Consider the following 19,824-nt stretch of genomic DNA (forward strand, 5'->3'; position numbering starts at 1 on the left):
AGGTTTGTTTTTGTTTTTTCCTTTAGGTTAAATTTTCTGGATAAAATCAGATGAGCTGTGTAATCACCCTGCTACAATAAAAGGAGCTCAGTGTGCTTTACGGCAACCATACCAGTCAAGGGCTCTTTCTGGCACCAAAGGGGCCACATGGGTCCCCTGCCAAATGGAGCTGAGGGATGCTCGAGGCCAGGGTCCAGGGTCCAGATCTTCTGACTTATAAAAAGAATAGTGAAGTATACAGATATTTACCTACTGAGTTATGTTTGGACTGATAAAATGCTCAGATGTCCTTTAGTTTCTCTTTTTTATATTAGTTTATTTTTTGAGACAGGGTCTCACTCTGTCGTCCAGCTTGGAGTGCAGTGGTGTAATCTCGTCTCAATGCAGCCTCAACCTCCCAGGGCTCAAGCAATCCTCCCACCTCAGCCTTCCCAGTAGCCGGGACTACAGGCATGTGCCACCATGCCCAGCTAATTTTTTTTAGTTTCTCCTTTAAATGACTGTTTGTGTAAGAATTTTAGGACTTTGAAAAGATTTGAGCTTTGAAATTTCTCTAGGATAATGTGAGCATATGATTCATATGAATATTCAGTTGCAGAAAACGTTTTTGTTTTAACTTGTTTACTGCCTGCTCTGATCTCCTTAAAATGATCTCCTTAACATGTATGTATACACAAGTCTCTAAATACCAGGACTGCTGTTACCCAAAACGCACACTATCAAAGATATTGCTTGCTTCATATTTTCAAAGTCAGCTTTTGGAGGACAGGGACAATGGCTTCTTGTAATCTGCTGAGGGAGCCGACCCCAGTGAGGCTGTTCCTTCTCTGTAACCAGCTGCAATTAGGATTTCTACTATCCTTGCATGGGGCATCCATGGCAAAGGTTGACTTGGTCATGTGGTTAGAATTGGAAACTCAGTATTTTCAGTTGCTCCAGTTGTTTTTGCTCAGGCTACTAATCAATACCAAATCCAGTGCTATCCGAATAACATAAAATGGCATAGCAACTACCCCATTCTTGGTAACAACTCCAAATGACAACGAGGGCCGGCATGGTGGCTCACACCTGTAATCCCAGCACTTTGCGAGTCTGAGGCTGGCAGATTACTTGAGCTCAGGAGTTCAAGACCAGCCTAGGTAACATGGCAAAAACCTGTCTCTACAAAAAATACAAAAATTAGCTGGGCATGGGGGCATGCACCTGTAGTCCCAGCAACTCGGGAGGTTTAGGAGAAAGGATGGCTTGAGCCCGAGTGGTTGAGTCCACTGCACTCCACCACTGCACTCCAGCCTGGGTGACAGAGTGAGACCATGTCCCTGCCCCCCAAGAAAAGATAGTGAGGCTTTACTTGAGTGTGCTCCAACTCAACCTCAAAGCCAAGTGCCATGCCACCTTGTAAAAAAGCTTGTTAAAAATAAGTGTTATTAGCCTGGCTGACATGGTGAAACCCCGTCTCTACTAAAAATACAAAAAATTAGCTGGGCATGGTGATAGATGCCTGTAATCCCAGCTACCTGGGAGACTGAGGCAGAAGAATTGCTTGAACTCAGGAGGTGGACGTTGCAGTGAGCCAAGATTGTACCACTGCACTCCAGCCTGGGCAATAAACAAAGCTCCGTCTCAAAAAAAAAAAAAAAAAGCCCTGCTATTATTATAAATAGAGCTACAGACTCTGTAGACATTGACACAGTGCTGATTTAAGTATCCTTACTTATTGGGGTCAAACATCTGTCTTTAGTAAAATAAGGGCACTGGATTCGATTCTAAAAATAAATGGCAGGAGGGCTGGGAATGGTGGCTGACGCCTATAATCCCAGCACTTTGCAAGGCTGAGACGGGCAGATCACTTGAGGTCAGGAGCTCAAGACTAGCCTTGCCAACATGATGAAACCCCGTCTCTTCTAAAAATACAAAAATTAGTCAGGTATGGTGGCACTTGACTGTAATCCCAGTTACCTGGGAGGCTGAGGCAGAAGAATCCCTTGAACCTGGGCGGTGGAGATTGTAGTGAGCTGAGACCGCGCCACTGCACTCCAGCATGGGTGACACAGCAAGACTCTATCTAAAAAAAAAAAACAAAAAAACAAACAAACAAAAAAAACAAAAACAAAAGAAAGAAATGGCAGGAATGCATTCTGTGATTTCAGGATTCTCTAGTGAGTGGGTGGAGGTAACAACCAAGTTAGGATACCATTAGCAACTGAATCAACTTCAGCAAATGGCTCTCTAAAACCACACTGACTTGGCACGGTCATGTCAAAAAAAAGAGGTTGGGCTGAAAAAAATTATTTCTCTAAGGAAAAGTGTGAACAATTAGTGCCAAACTATTCACATAGTGGAAAGTTCCATGCTTTTGGAAGATGACACACTTGGTAGTTTCTAAGAAGCTGATTTAATCAGCACATTTCATATATTTATTTTTTCTAAAAGAGATTTAGAGTTCATGATTCTTTTAGTGTAGATTCTAACCACTTATATCAAATGGAAAAAGCAGGGATCTATTCAGTTGTGTGTCAAATTCTTAGGATCACTGAATAGTTCTGATTTGAGACAAGAACAATACAAGGCCAAGAAAACGAACTGTTTCAATTAAGCTCAGCAGAAAAAAATACACATGAGCCGAAACAGAACGACTTAACACTTAGCAATCACTTAAAAATCTGTAAGCTCAATCTGAGTCATAAAAAAAAGTAGGCCAAGAAGCTTGAAGGAACACAGATTTACAAGTAAAAGAGGCAAACACTGAAATAAAAATGTTAAAACCCTGCAATGCTAAACTACTTTCAGATAGCTTTATAATAAGTGAAATTTGGAGAATTATATAAACCCCACACAGATAAGCTTGGACAAAAAATAGATGAAGGAATATTTGGCAAACATGAGCATGCATAAATCAGCTGCTCCAGATGACACAAGGCCCTGGGGAATAGAATTTGACTAATATGCTTACTGAACAATGATGCAGTAAAAATGAATCATTATTTCTGAAAAATTACCTTGCACTCAGGGGGATGTCAGAAGACTGGAACAAGGCCAACAACATGTGATAGTGATGCAGAGAGAAAACAGAAGGAAAGGGTAGTGAAAAATTAGTGTATGAGATATGCAATTTTCAGCTTGAAAAATTGGGAATAACTATTAGGAAAGTAAAATTGAGGGTCCAGAAAACCAGGGATAAATAAACAAAGGACAGTTTGCATTTAAATGATCACGGACAAGTTCATGAGATTATCTTAAAGGTTGTAATACTGTTGTTGTAGTTAAGAACATAAAGGGATGGGGTAAGGGGTGGATTGAGCTGAATACCCAGTGTCTTGGGATTTTATGTTCACTATTAGTCCAAAGAAAGCTGAAAATGATCAGAAATCACAAACTAAAGGGGTGTTAAGCCCAGCCATGGGAAGGTGTTTCAGAGAGTGTCCTAACAATCCGCCATCACATTGATCTAATTCAGTACCCTGGCTGATGACTTATGAGCAAGTGTCACAAAATTTACGGATGACACTGAGGTGGGGAATGCCACAGAGGACAGAGGCAAGAGGAGGGAAAAAAAGTAGGTTAGACATGGGTACATCTGCAATTAGAGAATATCCATGACAAAGACACGAACAGGCTGGAGTAATTTATAAGGCAACACAATTTCGGAATGAGAAAATGCAACATGAATTGACATTGAGTAAGAATATGGGGCGAGGTGGAGAAGGCCATTGGCATTTGCAATTGCTTTTAAATCTATATTCGGAGCACATGGTCCAGAGTGATGTTTGACCAGGTAAGAACCCCCCTCTCCCATCAGGAATAAATCAGGGGAAAGCAAGTGGAAGTAGAGGGAACTGATGGTCATGAGCCCACCCAGGTGTCAGCTCCTCTTAGGTGGTTCTCACCCGCTACTCAGGAATCCTGTGCTGCAGGAATCGTTAGCACTTCATAGGTGTGGATTTGGAGTCCGATTGTCCTGTCTGCTACTTTTTTTTTTTTTTAAATAGAGATGAGGGTCTCACTATGTTGCCCAGGCTTGTCTCAAACTCCTGAGCTCAAGCAATTCTTCTGCCTCAGCCCCCCCCAAGTGTCAGAATTACAGAAATGAGCCATCACACCTGTCCTGTCTGCCACTGTTATCCGAAGGTCAGTTGCCTTCATGGCTCCCTCCCTCACTTCTTTCTGGGTTCCGCTGCTTTCTTGGCAAGGCCTGCTTATGTAGAACAGTATCTCCTTACCTGCTTTATTTATTTCATGCCACTTATTTCCATCTGATGTATGATGTGTGTGCTTATTTACCGCCCTCTCACTGGAATATAAGTTTACTGCAGAATCCCCACAGCCTAGAACATGCCTGATACGTCATAGGCATTTGACAAGTATTTGTTATTCAATTATACTCTTCCCAGGAATGAATGTTTTCTTTTTGCTACCTAAGTGTAAACTCTTAATTCATCTACCAGGAGGCTACCTAGCTTGGAAAATAAGAAAAAAAATCACACTTATATAAAGAAAATGCTGAACAGAGAAGAACTTCCAAGAAGCAGGAAATGTCTTGCTCAATTTTTTTTTTTCAGAACATTAATTTTCTTCCACTGGACAAGGCAAATCTGTTCCTGTAAACCAGTATTTTTATTAATAGAAATTCCCTGCCTTTGCTAAATGGTAAACAAATGTTAAGAATTTGACGGAGAATCACATCACTGGGCTCCTTTGAGATCCATATGCCTCAATTCAACCCTGTCAACCATGCCAAGAAAGAGGAGAGCAGCTCATGTCCAAAGAAACTGGGAAAGAAAAAAAAAATCTCCCTGATGCTTTCTTTAGATGACACTAAGCAACTGAATGGGGGATTAAAAAACAAAAACAAACAAACAAAAAATAAAAACACTACCACAATAAACAAAGAGAAAAAACCAAACACACATTGACCTCATCTCTGGGTCTTTTGTAACTGAAGAAGAAATGCCTGAGTTATATGGAACACTTTATCTTAGTCTTTTTCATCTTCGCTGTCCTATTTTTGAACCCTAGACACCACACCTGCCTAGCTGTCATTGGGCTTTTAAAGTCTCTGAAATAGACTATATAGGTGTTTGAGAGCAGTACATGGAGATTAGTAAGCACCTGAGAGGTGCTGATTTCTCTCTCTCTTTTTTATTTTTGAGACAGTCTCACTCTATTGCCCAGGCTGGAGTGCAGTCGTGCCATCTCGGCTCACTGCAGCCTTTGCCTTCCAGTAGTCAAGTGAAGTGACAAGTCAAGTGATTTTTGTGCCTCAGCCTCCCGAGTAGCTGGGACTACAGGCGCATGCCACCATGCCTGGTTAATTTTCTGTATTTTTAGTAGAGACAGGGTTTCACTGTGTTGGCCAGGCTAGTCTCAAACTACTGCCTTCAGGTGATCCACCCACCTCGGCCTCCCAAAGTGCTGGGATTACAGATGTGAGCCACCATGCCAGGCCCAAGAGGTGCTGATTTCTTTTGTGATGTTAAAGGAATTAGTTTCCTGATGAGGTTCAGCTGCCATCTGAGTAGAACCCAAGGAGGCCAAAAGGTGGGTACTTCCGGGAAGACCTGGAGTGATAAGACACCAGCACTGCTGCCCAGTACCATGCGAGTATCTTTTCTAAAGAGAAAAATGTGCAGGGAGTGAAGAAAGGAAGCTGGCTTGTACAGTAGCAGAGATGGACACGTAAGTAGCTGACACTGATCGATAATGCCCATGTGCCAGGCATTGTACTGGGGCTGCATGTGCATGATAGAGCCTGTTAGTCCTCACAGTAGCTCCATGAGGTTGATGCAATGATTATCATAACACAGAGAAGTTAAGGCAATTGCCCAAAGACACGCAGACAGCAAGTGGCAGGGCCAAGCTCTAACTCTGGATCATAATGCTTGTGATCATAATGCACTCGACCAGCACGTCCCCGATGACACCTCAGACCTATGCAGGGTTTGTATCACAAGAAAGCGGAGGGAGTGGTGCCCAGATGCTTCTTTCTACTAAAGACTGCACCAGCATCTAACAGGGAAGGATTATTCCAGATGTGTTTGCAAAAGATCCCTTTGATCCTTTGTAATCTTTCACCAATTAGCTCATGCAGCCAAAAATATTTCTGACTAATCACTTTAAATAATGACTTTGGGAACTCCTGTAGTCTGCTCTCTTATGCCTACTTCAGTGGGAAAATAATTGTACAAACCAGGAACTGTCATCTTCAGCATAATTTTAACTGGCCAGAGAAACTTCCCAAACATTACCCAGAAAAGTTTAATCTATAAAGCAATTACTTTTCTGTTTCAGAATCCATCTCAGCCCCCCAACCTGGCCCCAGTGAATTATAAAGGTGTGAAACAACCTAACACATCTAAGCAAATCTGTCTCCATGACAACACAATAGCGATGCAGTCCTGGAATCAGGATGCCTGTGTTCCAGGCTGGCTGGATTACCTAGGGAAGTTTCCTCAGCCTCAACAAATCAGAGTTTCCTCATCAATGAGATGGGGAGCCACTGCATTTGCTGCAAGGTTCCTAGGAGATCATTTATTTCTCATCACCATTAATTTCTCATCTCTGATGTTTATAATGCACTTAAAATGTTCCAGGCATCTAATGCTTCCTGTATATTGCATTTAATTCTTACCCGCAGGAGATAGGTGCTATCATTAAAACTTGATTTAAGGATAAGAGGCTTGAAGCTTAGCTGAGGTTACATAGCTAGTCAGTGATAAGCCAGGATTTGTACTCAGATTTGAATGACTTCAGATGTCACATTTCTTTTTTTCTTTTTTTTGAGACAGGGTCTACTCTGTCGCCCAGGCTGGAGTACAATGGTGCTATCTTGGCTCACTACAACCTCTGCCTCCCAGGTTCAAGCAATTCTCCCGCCTCTGCCTCCAGAGTAGCTGGGAGTACAGTGCACGACACCATGCCCAGCTAATGTTTGTATTTTTAGTAGAGACAGGGTTTCACCATGTTGGCCAGGCTGGTCTCAAACTCCTGACCTCAAGTGAACCACCCACTTCGGCCTCCCAAAGTACTGAGATTACAGGCATGAGCCACCGCACCTAGCCAGAGGCCACATTTTTAATCAATACAAGCTAAAGTTTGTTAATGTTTCATGACTGAACTCTGCCCTGCCTCCCTGCTGCCATCCTTTGTATAGGAAACTCTTAGAATTAGATAAAAATCCTTGGAATAGCATATTCAAACATAAAGCCTTATTGCTGTCAAATGGCCCCAGGCTGCACGTGTTCAAAATTGGTCGAGGAAGTCCCATGTTACCATTCTGAGCAGGCCCAGGTGGTCAGACTCCATCAGAGGATGCTCCATTCATGATGGGTGCTCTGCAGGGTCACTTGCCACACTGTGTCACCTCTATGTCATTGCTCTGCCTAGAGCTGGTAGTTTAAAATTTTAACCATTAGCTCCAATGTTATTGCTTCCTGAGGACACATTTCATAAAACGATGAATGCTTTAATATTGTTTCCAAAAAAAATGTCATAACTTGTTCAAGGTCACATAGTTTGCTACTGGCAGGGCTGAGTCATTTGGGCAAATTATTAGGCCTTACTTTCTTCATCTATAAAATAGGGGGATTAGACTAAATCATCTCCAAGCTCTCCTTCAGCTCTCAAAAATTTATGGTTCTGGGCCACAGACACCACTAGCCAGGCAACAAGCTGGATCAGTCTTCCTCTTCAAAGCGGGGAAGGAGGAAAATAGGAAAGAGGAGCTGCAGTGTGAGGGCAGCAAGGAGCTAAATAGCTGAGGAATGACAGCTGGGGAGGGAGCTGGGGGCAGAGTCAAGAGACTGGCAGATGTGGTAAAGACTGACCCACTTGGGGAGGCAGAGCTGCGTAGGAGGTGAGGCCTCAGCCACTGATAAGTAGCTCAGGCCTCTCTCCATGGACTTTCCCCTAAGCTAGTTACCCCTTTCTCAGTTCAAGTCAGCCATTTCCCTGCCTCTTCAGTGAGAGAGAAGAAGAGACTGTATGGTTGCAGCAACTCCAGTTTCTTGATCTCAGTCCACCTGTGCTCACTGGGGATAAAATTAGTTGTTACCAAATTACATCAAATCGAAGACTACATCTATTGTAAGGCGCACCATTATTTTTATAGATAACCAAGAAAGATAGACACTGCCAATTATCTTTGCACGGTGTTGTCAATTCCAAGATGGAATCTGCTTTCAGGAGACATTAAGAAGTATGTCTTAGAATCGATGAAATATATTCTAACTCCCTCCATTACTCATGATAAAATCCACAATTTAAGGGTTTCTTATGTACCAGGCACTATATTAAATGCTTTACATAATCTCATGACAGCCTGTGAGGTAAGTGTTATTCCCATTTATAGGTGAGAAAAGCTCAGAGAAGCTAAGTAACTCACCCAAGGTTGCCCAGCTGGCAGAGACTATATAGGAACTGGGGTCAGTCTGACTCCAGAGCATGTGCCTTGAATCACTAGGTCATCTCACCTTCGGCTGAGAGCCACTGGATGACCATCCTTGGGATGACAAGTGGACTTGTTTCTGGGGTCCCTGGCCTCTTCCTCTCTTACTGTTCTGGGTAGAGCTGCTAATGAAGGATGAAATGGGGAAGGGTTCACAGGTACATTCTTGGCTCATGGTGCAACAAGGAAGACAGCTCCAGCTCTGGGTATGCAAGAGTTAAACATGGAAGAAATGGGCTTAGAAGGGCACCAGAATTCCCAGAGCTGGCTCTACAGGAAAATATAGGAGAATAGGAAAGAGGGAGTCAGAAAGAAAGGAAGGTGAACTTGGTACCTCAGAGCTCCCGTGGGAGGGAAGATGACTGTGAGGCTGATGAAGATGGTTCGAGGTTCCTGGTATGCATGTGCCTTTCCAAGAACCTGACGGGGACCTACCAGCTGTGAATTCACAATTTTATCTTCCTTTTTAAAAAGAGGAATGTTTGAAATTCTGAACATTTCAAGTTTCACAAACCTGGATCCTCCAATTCCACTCTTGGTGTTAATGAAAGTAGGTGTGGTTGGGGGTGGTGGGCCTCGGAGAAGGCTGGAAGGGATTGGGGCCACATGGGCACACAGAAGGAGTGATGGTTTAAAAAAAAAAAAAAAGGTCGGGGGAAGTATGACTATGAGAAAAACGATGTCTGCTTCCTTGGCCTGCCAAGTTTTATTTGGCCTGCCGAAGTAGACCATTTCCTGCCCCATTCCTTCCAAGACCAACCCCACAGACTGGCAGTGAGCAACTTTCTTCCTTTGACTTTGAAGAAGTTGTTTTACCAGTGAGCCCTGAAAGTGGGCAGATTGTCATAGAACTCTTAGGTATATATTTTTTATTCTTTAACAATGTTTTTGTGCCTGTTTTATCATGGACATATTAATATAGTAGTATATGTGTATAATTTTATATAGATAACTATACAAATGACAGGCAATGGAGAAATTCATTGATTGAAAGAGGTCTGTGATCAAGAAGCTGTGAGATTATTGCCCTATGGAGATATTTTTCCATTCTCTTAAAGCTGTCCCATTAGAACACTTATACTCTGTTGGCAGAAGTGTAAATTAAGTCAACCATTCTGGAAAGCAGTATGGCAATTCCTCAAAGAGCTAAAAGAAGAACTACCATCCCACCCAGCAATCCCATTACTGGGTATAAACCCAGAGGAATATAATTCATTGTACTATAAAGACATATGCACGCAAATGTTCATTGCAGCACTATTCACAATAGCAAAGATATGGAATCAAACTAAATGTCCATAAATGACAGACTGGGTAATGAAAATGTGGCACAGATATACCAAAGAATACTATGCAGCCATAAAAATGAACAAGATCATGTCTTTTGCAGGAACATGGATGGAGCTGGAGGCTATTATCCTTAGCAAACTAACACAGGAACAGAAAACCAAATGCTGCATATCTAAGTGGGAGCTGAATGGTAAGAACTTCTGAACACAAAGAAGGAAATGACTGACACTGGAGTCTACTTGAAGGTGCAGGGTAGGAGGAAGGAGAGGAACAGAAAGGATAACTACTGGGTACTGGGCCTAATACCTACATGATGAAATAATAGGTACAAACCCCGTGACATGTTTTTACCTATGTAACAAACCTTGACAAGTACCCCCTAAACCTAAAGTAAAAATAAAAAAAAAAAGTCCTCCCCTTAAAGCTTCTGGGCAACAAGGTCATGAAAGACACTCATCCTGAGTAAAATTGTAGTTACATTCATAGACTTCAATGCTCAATGTTTTGGACCTTTGCTTTTTTACATTTCTTTCAACTTGGACAGTAAATTAAAATCACTGTTTTATTTTTCTCTTTTTCAGTTACTAGCCCAATATTTGGAATTTGCCAAAGCTATATTCCTCAGAATTTACCTCAAGAACTCCTTTGTATCAGCAGAGGATGAAGAACGGAGAAGACGAGGAGGAGGAGGAAAGAAACTTAAGAGATGTGGTGACTAATTGCAATGTGTAGATTGTATTTAGCTCATGATTCAAACAAACCAGATATTTGTTATTAAGGAATTATGGTTGTTTTTCGTGTGATATTAGTATGGTGGTCCCATTTCTTAAGAATCTATCTTTAGAGATAGGTGCCGAAATGTTTGCAGATGAAATGACATGTCATCTGTGATTTGCTTCGAAACAGTTAAAGGAGATATAGATGAGATGGCCTTGAACTCATAATTGCTGAAGATGGGTATAGGGCACATGGAGTTTCATTATAACCTTTTCTCTCCTTTTGTATTGTTTGTAGTTTTCCATTATAAGTTAAAATGAAGAAAATAAGTCAACCAAGCATGAAGGAGTCAGTGAGATTCTTACGGACATCCCAACGTTGCCTCTTATCCACCTGACATAGTCATGGAACTAGAAAGACAAGCACAATTTGCCAAGCATCAGAGTGGCGTCTTGAAACTGCTGGGTTTGGTGTAGGGTGACCTCCCTAGAAGGAGAACACTTTGGACCAGGGAGTGAACAGCTTGGAACTGGAGTGACTTTACTGCTGGCAAAAAAGAATTTGCTAATACTCAAAGGGGGGGAAAATAAGACCATGAAACAGGATTACAATGCTCTTTGGACATCAAAGAATCATTACAAAACAAGATTTTGGTGAGTTCAGTGTAAATGAATGAGGGCCATGCAGCTTCAATTTCCTTCAAAATACACAAGTCTAAAAATTCAAGGAAAAATGCCCTGTTAAACATGTGCTGAACTGAAATGCTTCGACAGTCATTGAGCCCAAATGGGCCCTGGCTTTGCCCCAAGACTGGATCTTGTTCCTTTTGAATATGATTTCTCTACCTTACCCCATTTCCTCTATAAACTCTGCCACCTTCCTTCCAGGTCCTCGTCCAAATTCTACTTCAGATGCTCAAAACACAGGACAAGACAAATCCAGAGATCAGCAACATTTTTTTTTCCCCTTTTCAATTTCAATGAGAAAGAAACAAATTCTTGGAGACTCAATTTGGAAAACATTTGCTGGCAAATCCATAAAGCTCACCCTGTTGGTTTGAACTTTGAAAGTGTTGGGAATGCCTAACACAGTGAAAAGAAGTGGGGAGGAAATGGAATCTAAGGCAATCCACTGTATTCCACTCACCCCCGACTCATTCACCCCAGAAAGAATCCAGCCACAATCATCTGGACCTTCCTGTGTGAATCTCCATTAGTACAAAACTTTCTAAAAAAGATACTTATCCAGGTCATGGAGTTCATGGCCCAATACCTGGCCTAGGTCTGACTGAAGTCAGCAGGCAGGAAAAGGAGCTACTAAGGATGGTCTTGCCACACAGCTTTGACGTAGAGAAGGGGATACTGAAAAGCCAGACCAGGGTGTAATGGGTAAATGGAAATAGATAAAGAAAATGGAAGCAAGCAACCTCCCCACTTAAAAGCCTGGAACGCCCAGCTGGGTTTGATTCAAAGCTCTCTTTGGGCCTGTGAGCCCAAAAATGAATGTTCTTGTTGCATGAAGTCTGTGCAGTTTGTCAGAGGTGTATGTTGCAGGTTAGGTTTAAGTCAGTTAACCTAGGAGGTGGTTGGTGGTTGGAATCCTTGGTTCTAAGAGCTTGGTGTGTTCTGTGGTTCTGACTCCTGGGGCCTACCACATTTTGCTGGAAGGGCATACATAAGGCTGCCCATAACTCTTAGCGCTCTTGGCAGTTTCTCCGGGAGACCTCATCCTTCTGTTACAGTAGGTACTTACGCAGTCATGAGCAGGGAAGGCCACCCTCCCCACAATCAGGAATGTCAGGCAACCATCAGGTGATGGTCACAGGGGAGTTGGGGGAGTAGACTCAAGCATGCACACTAAGAGGCAAAATGGCAGCGTTTAACTGGTGTATGAATCCTCAACTGACAAGGAGAAAAACTCGTCAAGTGAGCATACACACAACTTCAGTAAACACAATGCGCATGCTCATCCCCCAAGTGCCTGAAGGCCACTGTGCATGCAGACAGCCCACTCCAAGGGAAGAATCAGGGGAGAAAGGATGCAACCCCCCTGGAAGCATGCCAACATATGAAACCCCAAGTCAAAGGTCAAACCACCCAGCTGATCTCAAGTCACCTGTTTGGCCCTCTTCTAAGTGTACTTCCTTTTGTTCCTGCTCTAAAGCTTTTTAATATACTTTTCACTTCTGCTCTAAAACTTACCTTGGCCTCTCACCCTGCCTTATGCCCCTTGGTTAAAAATTATTTCTTCTGAGGTGTTAAGAATTGAGGTTGCTACAGATTTGCTACCGGTAACACTTCCATAGCCTTAGATGATTTGGGTTTCAAAATTGGAATTGCTCATTTTAATCTCTGGAGTACAAAACTCCAGTGGAAATAAGCTATCCCTACTTAGTACTACTACTATAGGGATAAGAAAATAAAGTATAATTTTCTCTCTAGATTCTAGCATGAATATTGTTCCTAGTGATTCCACTTACAAACCAAAAATATTTGACTCAAACTAGAAAGAGCACAGCATTTCCTGGCTTCTTGGGAAGTCAGTCGCACAGCTAGTGGCACTAGTTTCCAGGACCTGTCATCCTCCAGCAACCAAGCCTAGCTGTTTTGTTGATCACTGTGTTCCTAAAACGAAGGGCAGGTACTTTGAAAAGCGAGTCCCAAACTAACTGTGCATCTGCTCCAAGCTCACTCAGACTTTGTACCACAGGCAAGAGCAGGTCATACCATCAGAATATGGCATAAACATGAGAAAAATTTTCAAGGATGATAGGAACTAAAAGTTTTTAAAGTGGGAAGGAGACGAAAAAACTCTACTTTTCTGTAACTAGCTCATGAAGGTTTGGTGTGTGGAGAACCAAATGCACCACGAGTACTAGCACCACTCCACCAAATTCTAAGTTTTTTTCTTGGATTTTTGTTAAACTTAAAAATTTAGGCTGGGCGCAGTGGCTCATGCCTGTAATCCCAGCACTTTGGGAGGCTGAGGTGGGTAGATTACCTGAGGTCAGGAATTCGCGACCCGCCTGACCAATATGGTGAAACCCCATCTCTACTAAAATACAAAAATTAGCCAGACGTAGTAGCAGGTGCCTGCAGTCCCAGCTACTCGGGAGGCTGAGACAAGAGAATTGCTTGAACCTGGGAGGTGGAGGTTGCAGTGAGCCGAGATGATGCCACTGTATTCCAGCCTGGGCAACTGAGCGAGACTCCATCTTAAAAAAAAAAAAAGACTTAAATATTTAAAGAAATGTTACAAAAGCCACAGGTGATGACCAACCAGCTCAATGACAATCCCAGTGACGAGCCTAGCTTGTATCATTATGAGCAAGGTCAATATTCCCTTCCAAAGAAACCAACCAGGGTCTTCTTTATCACAGATTGAAACATTTAGGAGTTGGCCAAGATATGAGGCAAATTCACTTAATTTGGTTTAACTTAATTCTGCCCCAAGCTGTGCAGAAGCTGGGCATATGAACATTACTGCATCCCCAAATCTCCTCAGAACTCACAGAACTCACAGGGTAAAAGTTCCTAATGCATATAGCACTGAGTGGGGACACAGAGAGAAGTGATAATTTTCAACAGGGGAAGTCAAGGTAAATTGGCTTTGCAGCTGGAGTGAAGAGTTCTTAAACTGTAGTGCCCATACGGATCCCCTGGGGAGCTTGTCAAGCATGAAAATGGGGAGGCCGCATGAGAATCACCTGGAAGGCTTAAGCATGAAAATGTATGGGCCCCACTCCCAAAGATTGTAATTTTAGTAGGTTTGATTTAGAGCCCTCCAAATCTTCATTTTGAAAACAAACTCTGTCCCTACTTCTGAAGTGGGTGATCCTCAGAACCTACACTGTTCTAAGGTTTTCATCTACAAGTCTCTCCATGTGTAGGGCTGTAAATATAGACCCAGAAAGATGAGAAGGCTGTTTCTATGCTCATGCCCATGATGCTGAAAGTTATTTTCCCAGATTCCCTTTGGGGTCTAGGAAATTCAAAAAGAATGGTCATGGAGGTCTGCGAGTGAGGGAATGTGGGGAAGGAAAGCGCTGTCATTCATCCTTAGGGCCTGCTCTTTGTAGACCTGAGGGCTGTCCTAGATTCTCCGCGCCCTGATCTATGGATTGGGATTCCACACCAAATACTCTGGTTTTAGGGTTCTTCTGTCAAATTCACTGTCCTCTAGGTCAAGGCATCAGGTGACAATAGACATATTTAAAGAAGGAAAGGCCCTGGTATAAACACACCTGATAGCAATAACTTAAGCATACCTTGAGACTGACCCTGTATAGCAGACACACCTGCATGTGGTTCGGAGTTTCAAGCTAAGGAATCCGGGAATGGCCAACCCAGAGGGTCATTCCTTATCTATGAGAAACAGCTTAGCCCCTAGCCCATCCCAGGAAACATGGGCTGTATGACGTCCTTTGTTTTGGGTTAAGGTTGCTAGGTGGAGATTATTAGGGAGAGGGTCCTAAGTGAATATAAAATGCATGTCTTTGCAAGCGTTTGCAGTTCTGTCCAGCTCTTGCCATTGGACTACACGCAAAGGGGTTCTCCTGTCCAGCCCGCTGCCACTGGACTCTCCCCTATATGTAAGTCCCCAGTAAAACCCAGTGTCTCATTTGTCAGTTCTGGGTCTGCTCTTCATCCTTCTGAAACTGGTGTCTTTCCCATTGGAGTCAATAAGTGTTTGGCCCAACATTCCGAATCGGTTTGGCCAAGTTCTTATAAACTATTGGCCCTCAAGGCCAAACCAGGCATGCCTAAGTGATCTGCTAAATTGGACACAGGGTTTTTGTTTTGTTTTAAATTGAATTTGAATGCTTTTGGGCATTATATATTCATTCTGCAGTTGGCCAGAGGCCTCACCACCTCCTTTTGTGTTATGCCTGAATGATGCACATTTTAAAATAATTCCTGGCTGGGCACGGTGGCTCACACTTGTAATCCCAGCACTTTGGGAGGCCCAGGTGGGTAGATCACAAGGTCAGGAGTTCAAGACCAGCCCGGCCAATATAGTGAAACCCCATCTCTACTAAAAATACAAAAATTAGGCAGGCGTGGTGGCGGGCACCTGTAATCCCAGCTACTCAGGAGGCTGAGGCAGGAGAATCACTTGAACCCGGGAGGCGGAGGTTGCAGCTAGCTGAAATTGTGCCATTGCACTCCAGCCTGGGCAACAGAGTGAGATTCTGTCTCAAAACAACAGCAACAACAACAACAAAAAAAAACAAAAAAATATTCCTGCTTTGCTCCTGTAGGCATTTGACTTTGAGAAACCTGGGCCACATGCTAAATTTGAATCCATGTACTGGATTAGTTCCAGTGTCTGAGCTAGGCATGAACTCAGGAAGACAAGAGTGCATTGGTGTTAGAGAGAAAGGAAAATCCAGGAGGGTCTGTGCATCTGGAAGCACAAGGAATACAGGGCAAGCTTCCCCTAGTGCCAGGAGTCCAAAGCTAAGATAAAGGGTGGAGGAAGCCCAGCAGATCCCCCGAGCTCTGCCTGCTTTTGGGATCCTATGACCCAGAGTAGGAAAGAGAAGGCCTCCATCTTGGACATGCAGCCATCACCCATCATTCCTGCTCCTAAGGGTGCTAAACTGGCCCAGCAGCCTTATTTACTGTTCCAAATGATAGTTTTTCAAGCTTTGGTGACAATCACAGCTAGCTCCTAACCTTTTTGCTTGTGCCACTTACCATCCCTGAAATACTTCCTCTTTCTACCCGTTTCTACCTCATTCCTCTAAGCACTTCAAGATCCAGCTTAAACCCCCAACTCCTCTGGAAGCTTTCCCTGATCAATTTCACCAGTGTAGACAATCTCTCCCTCCTCTCAATTTACTACCTACTCTACTTATAAATGACTTATTTCCATCTGCCTTGAATCATTCCTTATATCTCTTATGTGTATAAATTTCAGCTTCTCAATCAGACTGTCAACTCCTAGAGAGAAGGTACCATGCTTCAATTCTTATTGCCTGGATTCCTTAGAGAACACTACAGTACCTGAAATGTGTCACTAATTCACTGAGTAATTATCCCCAGTAGCATCAGGGAACAGCTGCACAGAACTCTCTCACAAAGCATACACAGCAACTGGAAGCTTCTAAGAAAGTCAGATAAATGTGGAAACACCATCCTGGCAATTCCCTAGCATCATACTTTCATAGATTCCTTGTGTCCATTCAGTTATTCAGTAAAAATGTTGCCTTTGATTCATGTACTTGTAGAAGAGAAAATTATTAAGTAATATAAGGGCCTTCCTTCAATTAGGCTATAAAACTGAAAGTAAACAAATGGAAAGATTCCTCAATAGCAGGAATCTTTGTGTAGGAATAGCAGGAATCCATAGTCAGTGGAGTGGTGGCCCCCAAAAGATGTCTACCCAGAACCTGTAAACGTGACCGTATTTGGAATAAGGGTCTTATAGATGCAATTAAAGATCTCAAGATAAGATTACCATGGAGTATCCAAGTAGGCCCTAAATCCAATGATAAGTATCCTTATAAGAAGAGGAGAAGGCAAAGAGAATTGAAGAGGACACTGAGGAGAAGGCCATGTGCAGACAGTTGGAGGCAGAGGTAGAGTTATGCAGCCACAAGCCAAGGAACACCTGCAGCGCCACCCCCACCCCCACCCCCTACAAAACTAGAAGAATGCAAGAAAGCATTCTCCCCTTTAGCCTTCATAGGGAGCATGACCTTGCTGACACCTTGAGTTCAAGCTTCTGGACGCCAGAACTGTGGGAGAATAAATTTCTGTTGTTTTAAGATACCCAACTTGGGTTGATTCATGACAGCAGCCCTAGGAAAACAACATAGCAATGAAGAAGGATCGCGGATGGGAATGGGTGGGCAGGGAAGAATATCATTGCACTGAATTTCAAAGATCCCAACCTCAGCATCCATTGAGAGAGGAATGAGCCTTTTCATAATCTCTGCCATTGTCTGTTTGTCTAGAAAAGCTTCTGCAAGGTCATTATTTCCTCAGAGATGCTCATGATTCAGATTTAAGCTAGATACTTTCTCTTGGATCCTGGGGTTACATTCCAGTAAGATGGGACCAGATAATCCTGAAATGCAGAACAAATGATCTGCTTCCAAGAACCTAGCTCTATTTATCAAAGAGCACCTGCTGTGTTAAACAAATTGGCTGGTCCAGCTAATTACAAAGGAGGCAGGGGCTACCACCACAGAGTCATGGGTGGTAGCACTATCTAAATGTGACCAGACAAGCTTTTTTGATCTGGGCTCTAGGAACTCTATTTAAAGTCTCTGTTTTCATTTGCTCACTGACTGTAATTTACACATAAGTCAACTCTTGCTATTTTTCCCGTCTAGTTAGGTTCGTAAGGAGGAATACATTTGCAAATGTTCCAAACACGAGGCACACACAGCAACACTTTTCATATGATTGTTAGAAGCCGTTCACATCAGTCTGTAATCCTTATTCAAAGCTTACTAACAAAAGGAGCTGGAAAAATATCACTAGAGGTTGGTGACACGAGGCATTTGCTTGCATAAAATGGACATGGGTCATGTAGGAAATTGTGTTTATTTTTCAGAGATGCACAATCATGTATTTAGGGGTGATATGTCATGATGGCTACAATTTGCTCCGGACCATTGCAGCAAAAAATATATGAAGCAAATGTGGCAAAATATTAACCATTAAATCAAGGCAATGGAAATATGGGTGCTCAAGGCATATTTCTTTGTATCCCATAGGTTTAAAAAGCATCAAAAATAAAAATAACATGGATATAAATGTTTTATACATAGGGTTTTGTTTTTGGGTTTTTTTTTTGCTGATACTATACCTGTTTTCAGGTATAGAGACTGTCTCAATAAAGGGACGATGCCTGCTTGCAATTATAAATACCCAACAGAGGCAGCAGATCTATGCGTACAAATTCTATTCTTAACTGCTCTTCAGTTCTATTTACAGAAGGAAGAGAAGTTACATCTATTGAGGAAAAAGAGTACCCCAAAAAAAGCAGCACTGGCACTGAAGCAGGAAAAAAATGCCTTGTTGAGAAAGCACTGCATCTGTTAATATGGGGCTTTTTTGTCAAGTCACAGACAGCTAAGCATGCCGCTTTAAACTGCTGGCAGGGCGCTTTGTCCAAGTGCATCTAGTGTGTGTAGAATTTATTCCTCTAAATGGATATATCAGCTAGGGAATGGACTTGGGTCCCACCCCCAACGTACTAGGCACATAAACAGACACAGGCACGGACAGAGAGGGGACTCACAGTTCCGAATACAGGAAGTGCAGGTTGCCCACATTGTCAATGTAGTTAGCAGGACTGAGCCAAGGCAAGACCAGCAACAGAAGCGCCTTCATTCTCCGAGCAGTGTGCTGCCTTCTCCCTGGCCACCTTCTGTCAGCTACAAGGGCCCAAACCAGCCAAGCTCCTTCAAGCAAACCTTGCCATGCCCCCACAATCAGTAGATCATAAAGAACTTGACTGAGAACCTTTAGATTAAGCCACGTTAATAAATCACGGGCCCGTAAGAAGATTATGCTCTCTGATTCTCAGATAAGAGGATGTAGGAATGCAAGGAGCCACCATGGTTGGCGAGAGAGCTTAGGCTGAGAGCAGGCAGGCTGATGCCCAGGAAAGGAACCAGCCCCTCCTGCAGGATGCGGACTGGTTCTTAGGAAGCAGCTGGTACATTTACATCACCGGCTGGGAGCAGACAGGCTGGGAGTTAAAGTGTGTTGGAAGAGGGCATGAGCATGGCACATTCAGACCCCACGTGTGAATAATTAAACAATGAAAAGCTGCCCTCCAGTTTGCTAGAGCGACACTGTAAGAAATTCCCATCTTTGGAGCAGCCTGGAGATCTGAGCTTAAAGCAAGCATTCAGATATTATAATACAGGAGCGGCTGAAACATGAACCAACCCCACCTTCCTCCAGCACTGTATGTATATTTAGAGTACGATTTAAAACATTTCACCGATCACCGTCTTGACTACACTGACATATGAAAGAGATGCGACAGTGACAGCTTCCTTGCTAATTTTGAAAATTGGCTCTAGAGAAGAATAGGCTGTGCCATTCTCTGTCAGAATAACAAAGAGCCTGGATAGACATAAAGTTCTGTCAAAACAATGTACAGGTTCCTGTTTGGTGAGGAAATGAGTCACTCCATTCTTCCTTCTCCCTGGGGGGATTGAATTGAGCTCTGAAACCAGCTGTATGACCCTTGCTGTTTCATTTAAGCTCCCAAGCCTCAGTCACCTTCCCTTTGAAATGGCGCTAATTATGCCTTACCTGCCTGGTTTGTCAGGGACTAGGCCACCTCCCCTCTTCCAGCTTTAAGACCTGGGATTTGAGACTGCGCTACTGGCCTCAACACTAAGA

At 43.0% G+C, this 19,824-nt stretch overlaps 1 protein-coding gene across 3 annotated transcripts in view; it reads right to left on the minus strand.

The window, feature by feature from the left end:
* LOC105499563 (ligand of numb-protein X 1) overlaps positions 1 to 19,824 on the minus strand; it is a 195,505-nt gene that overhangs the window by 86,717 nt on the left and 88,964 nt on the right. Inside the window, exon 1 of one of the 3 annotated variants that reach the window (XM_011772199.3) lies at positions 18,707 to 19,127. The exons of the other annotated variants lie outside the window; for them this stretch is intronic. Within the exon in view, the coding sequence (XP_011770501.2) occupies positions 18,707 to 18,798 (92 nt within the window). The 5' untranslated portion in view covers positions 18,799 to 19,127. Of the gene's footprint in view, positions 1 to 18,706; positions 19,128 to 19,824 lie in introns of those variants that run through there. 3 annotated transcript variants of the gene reach the window in all.

The sequence above is a fragment of the Macaca nemestrina genome, chromosome 3 (genome assembly GCF_043159975.1).
Source record: "Macaca nemestrina isolate mMacNem1 chromosome 3, mMacNem.hap1, whole genome shotgun sequence".
In the NCBI taxonomy this organism is placed as follows: domain Eukaryota; kingdom Metazoa; phylum Chordata; class Mammalia; order Primates; family Cercopithecidae; genus Macaca; species Macaca nemestrina.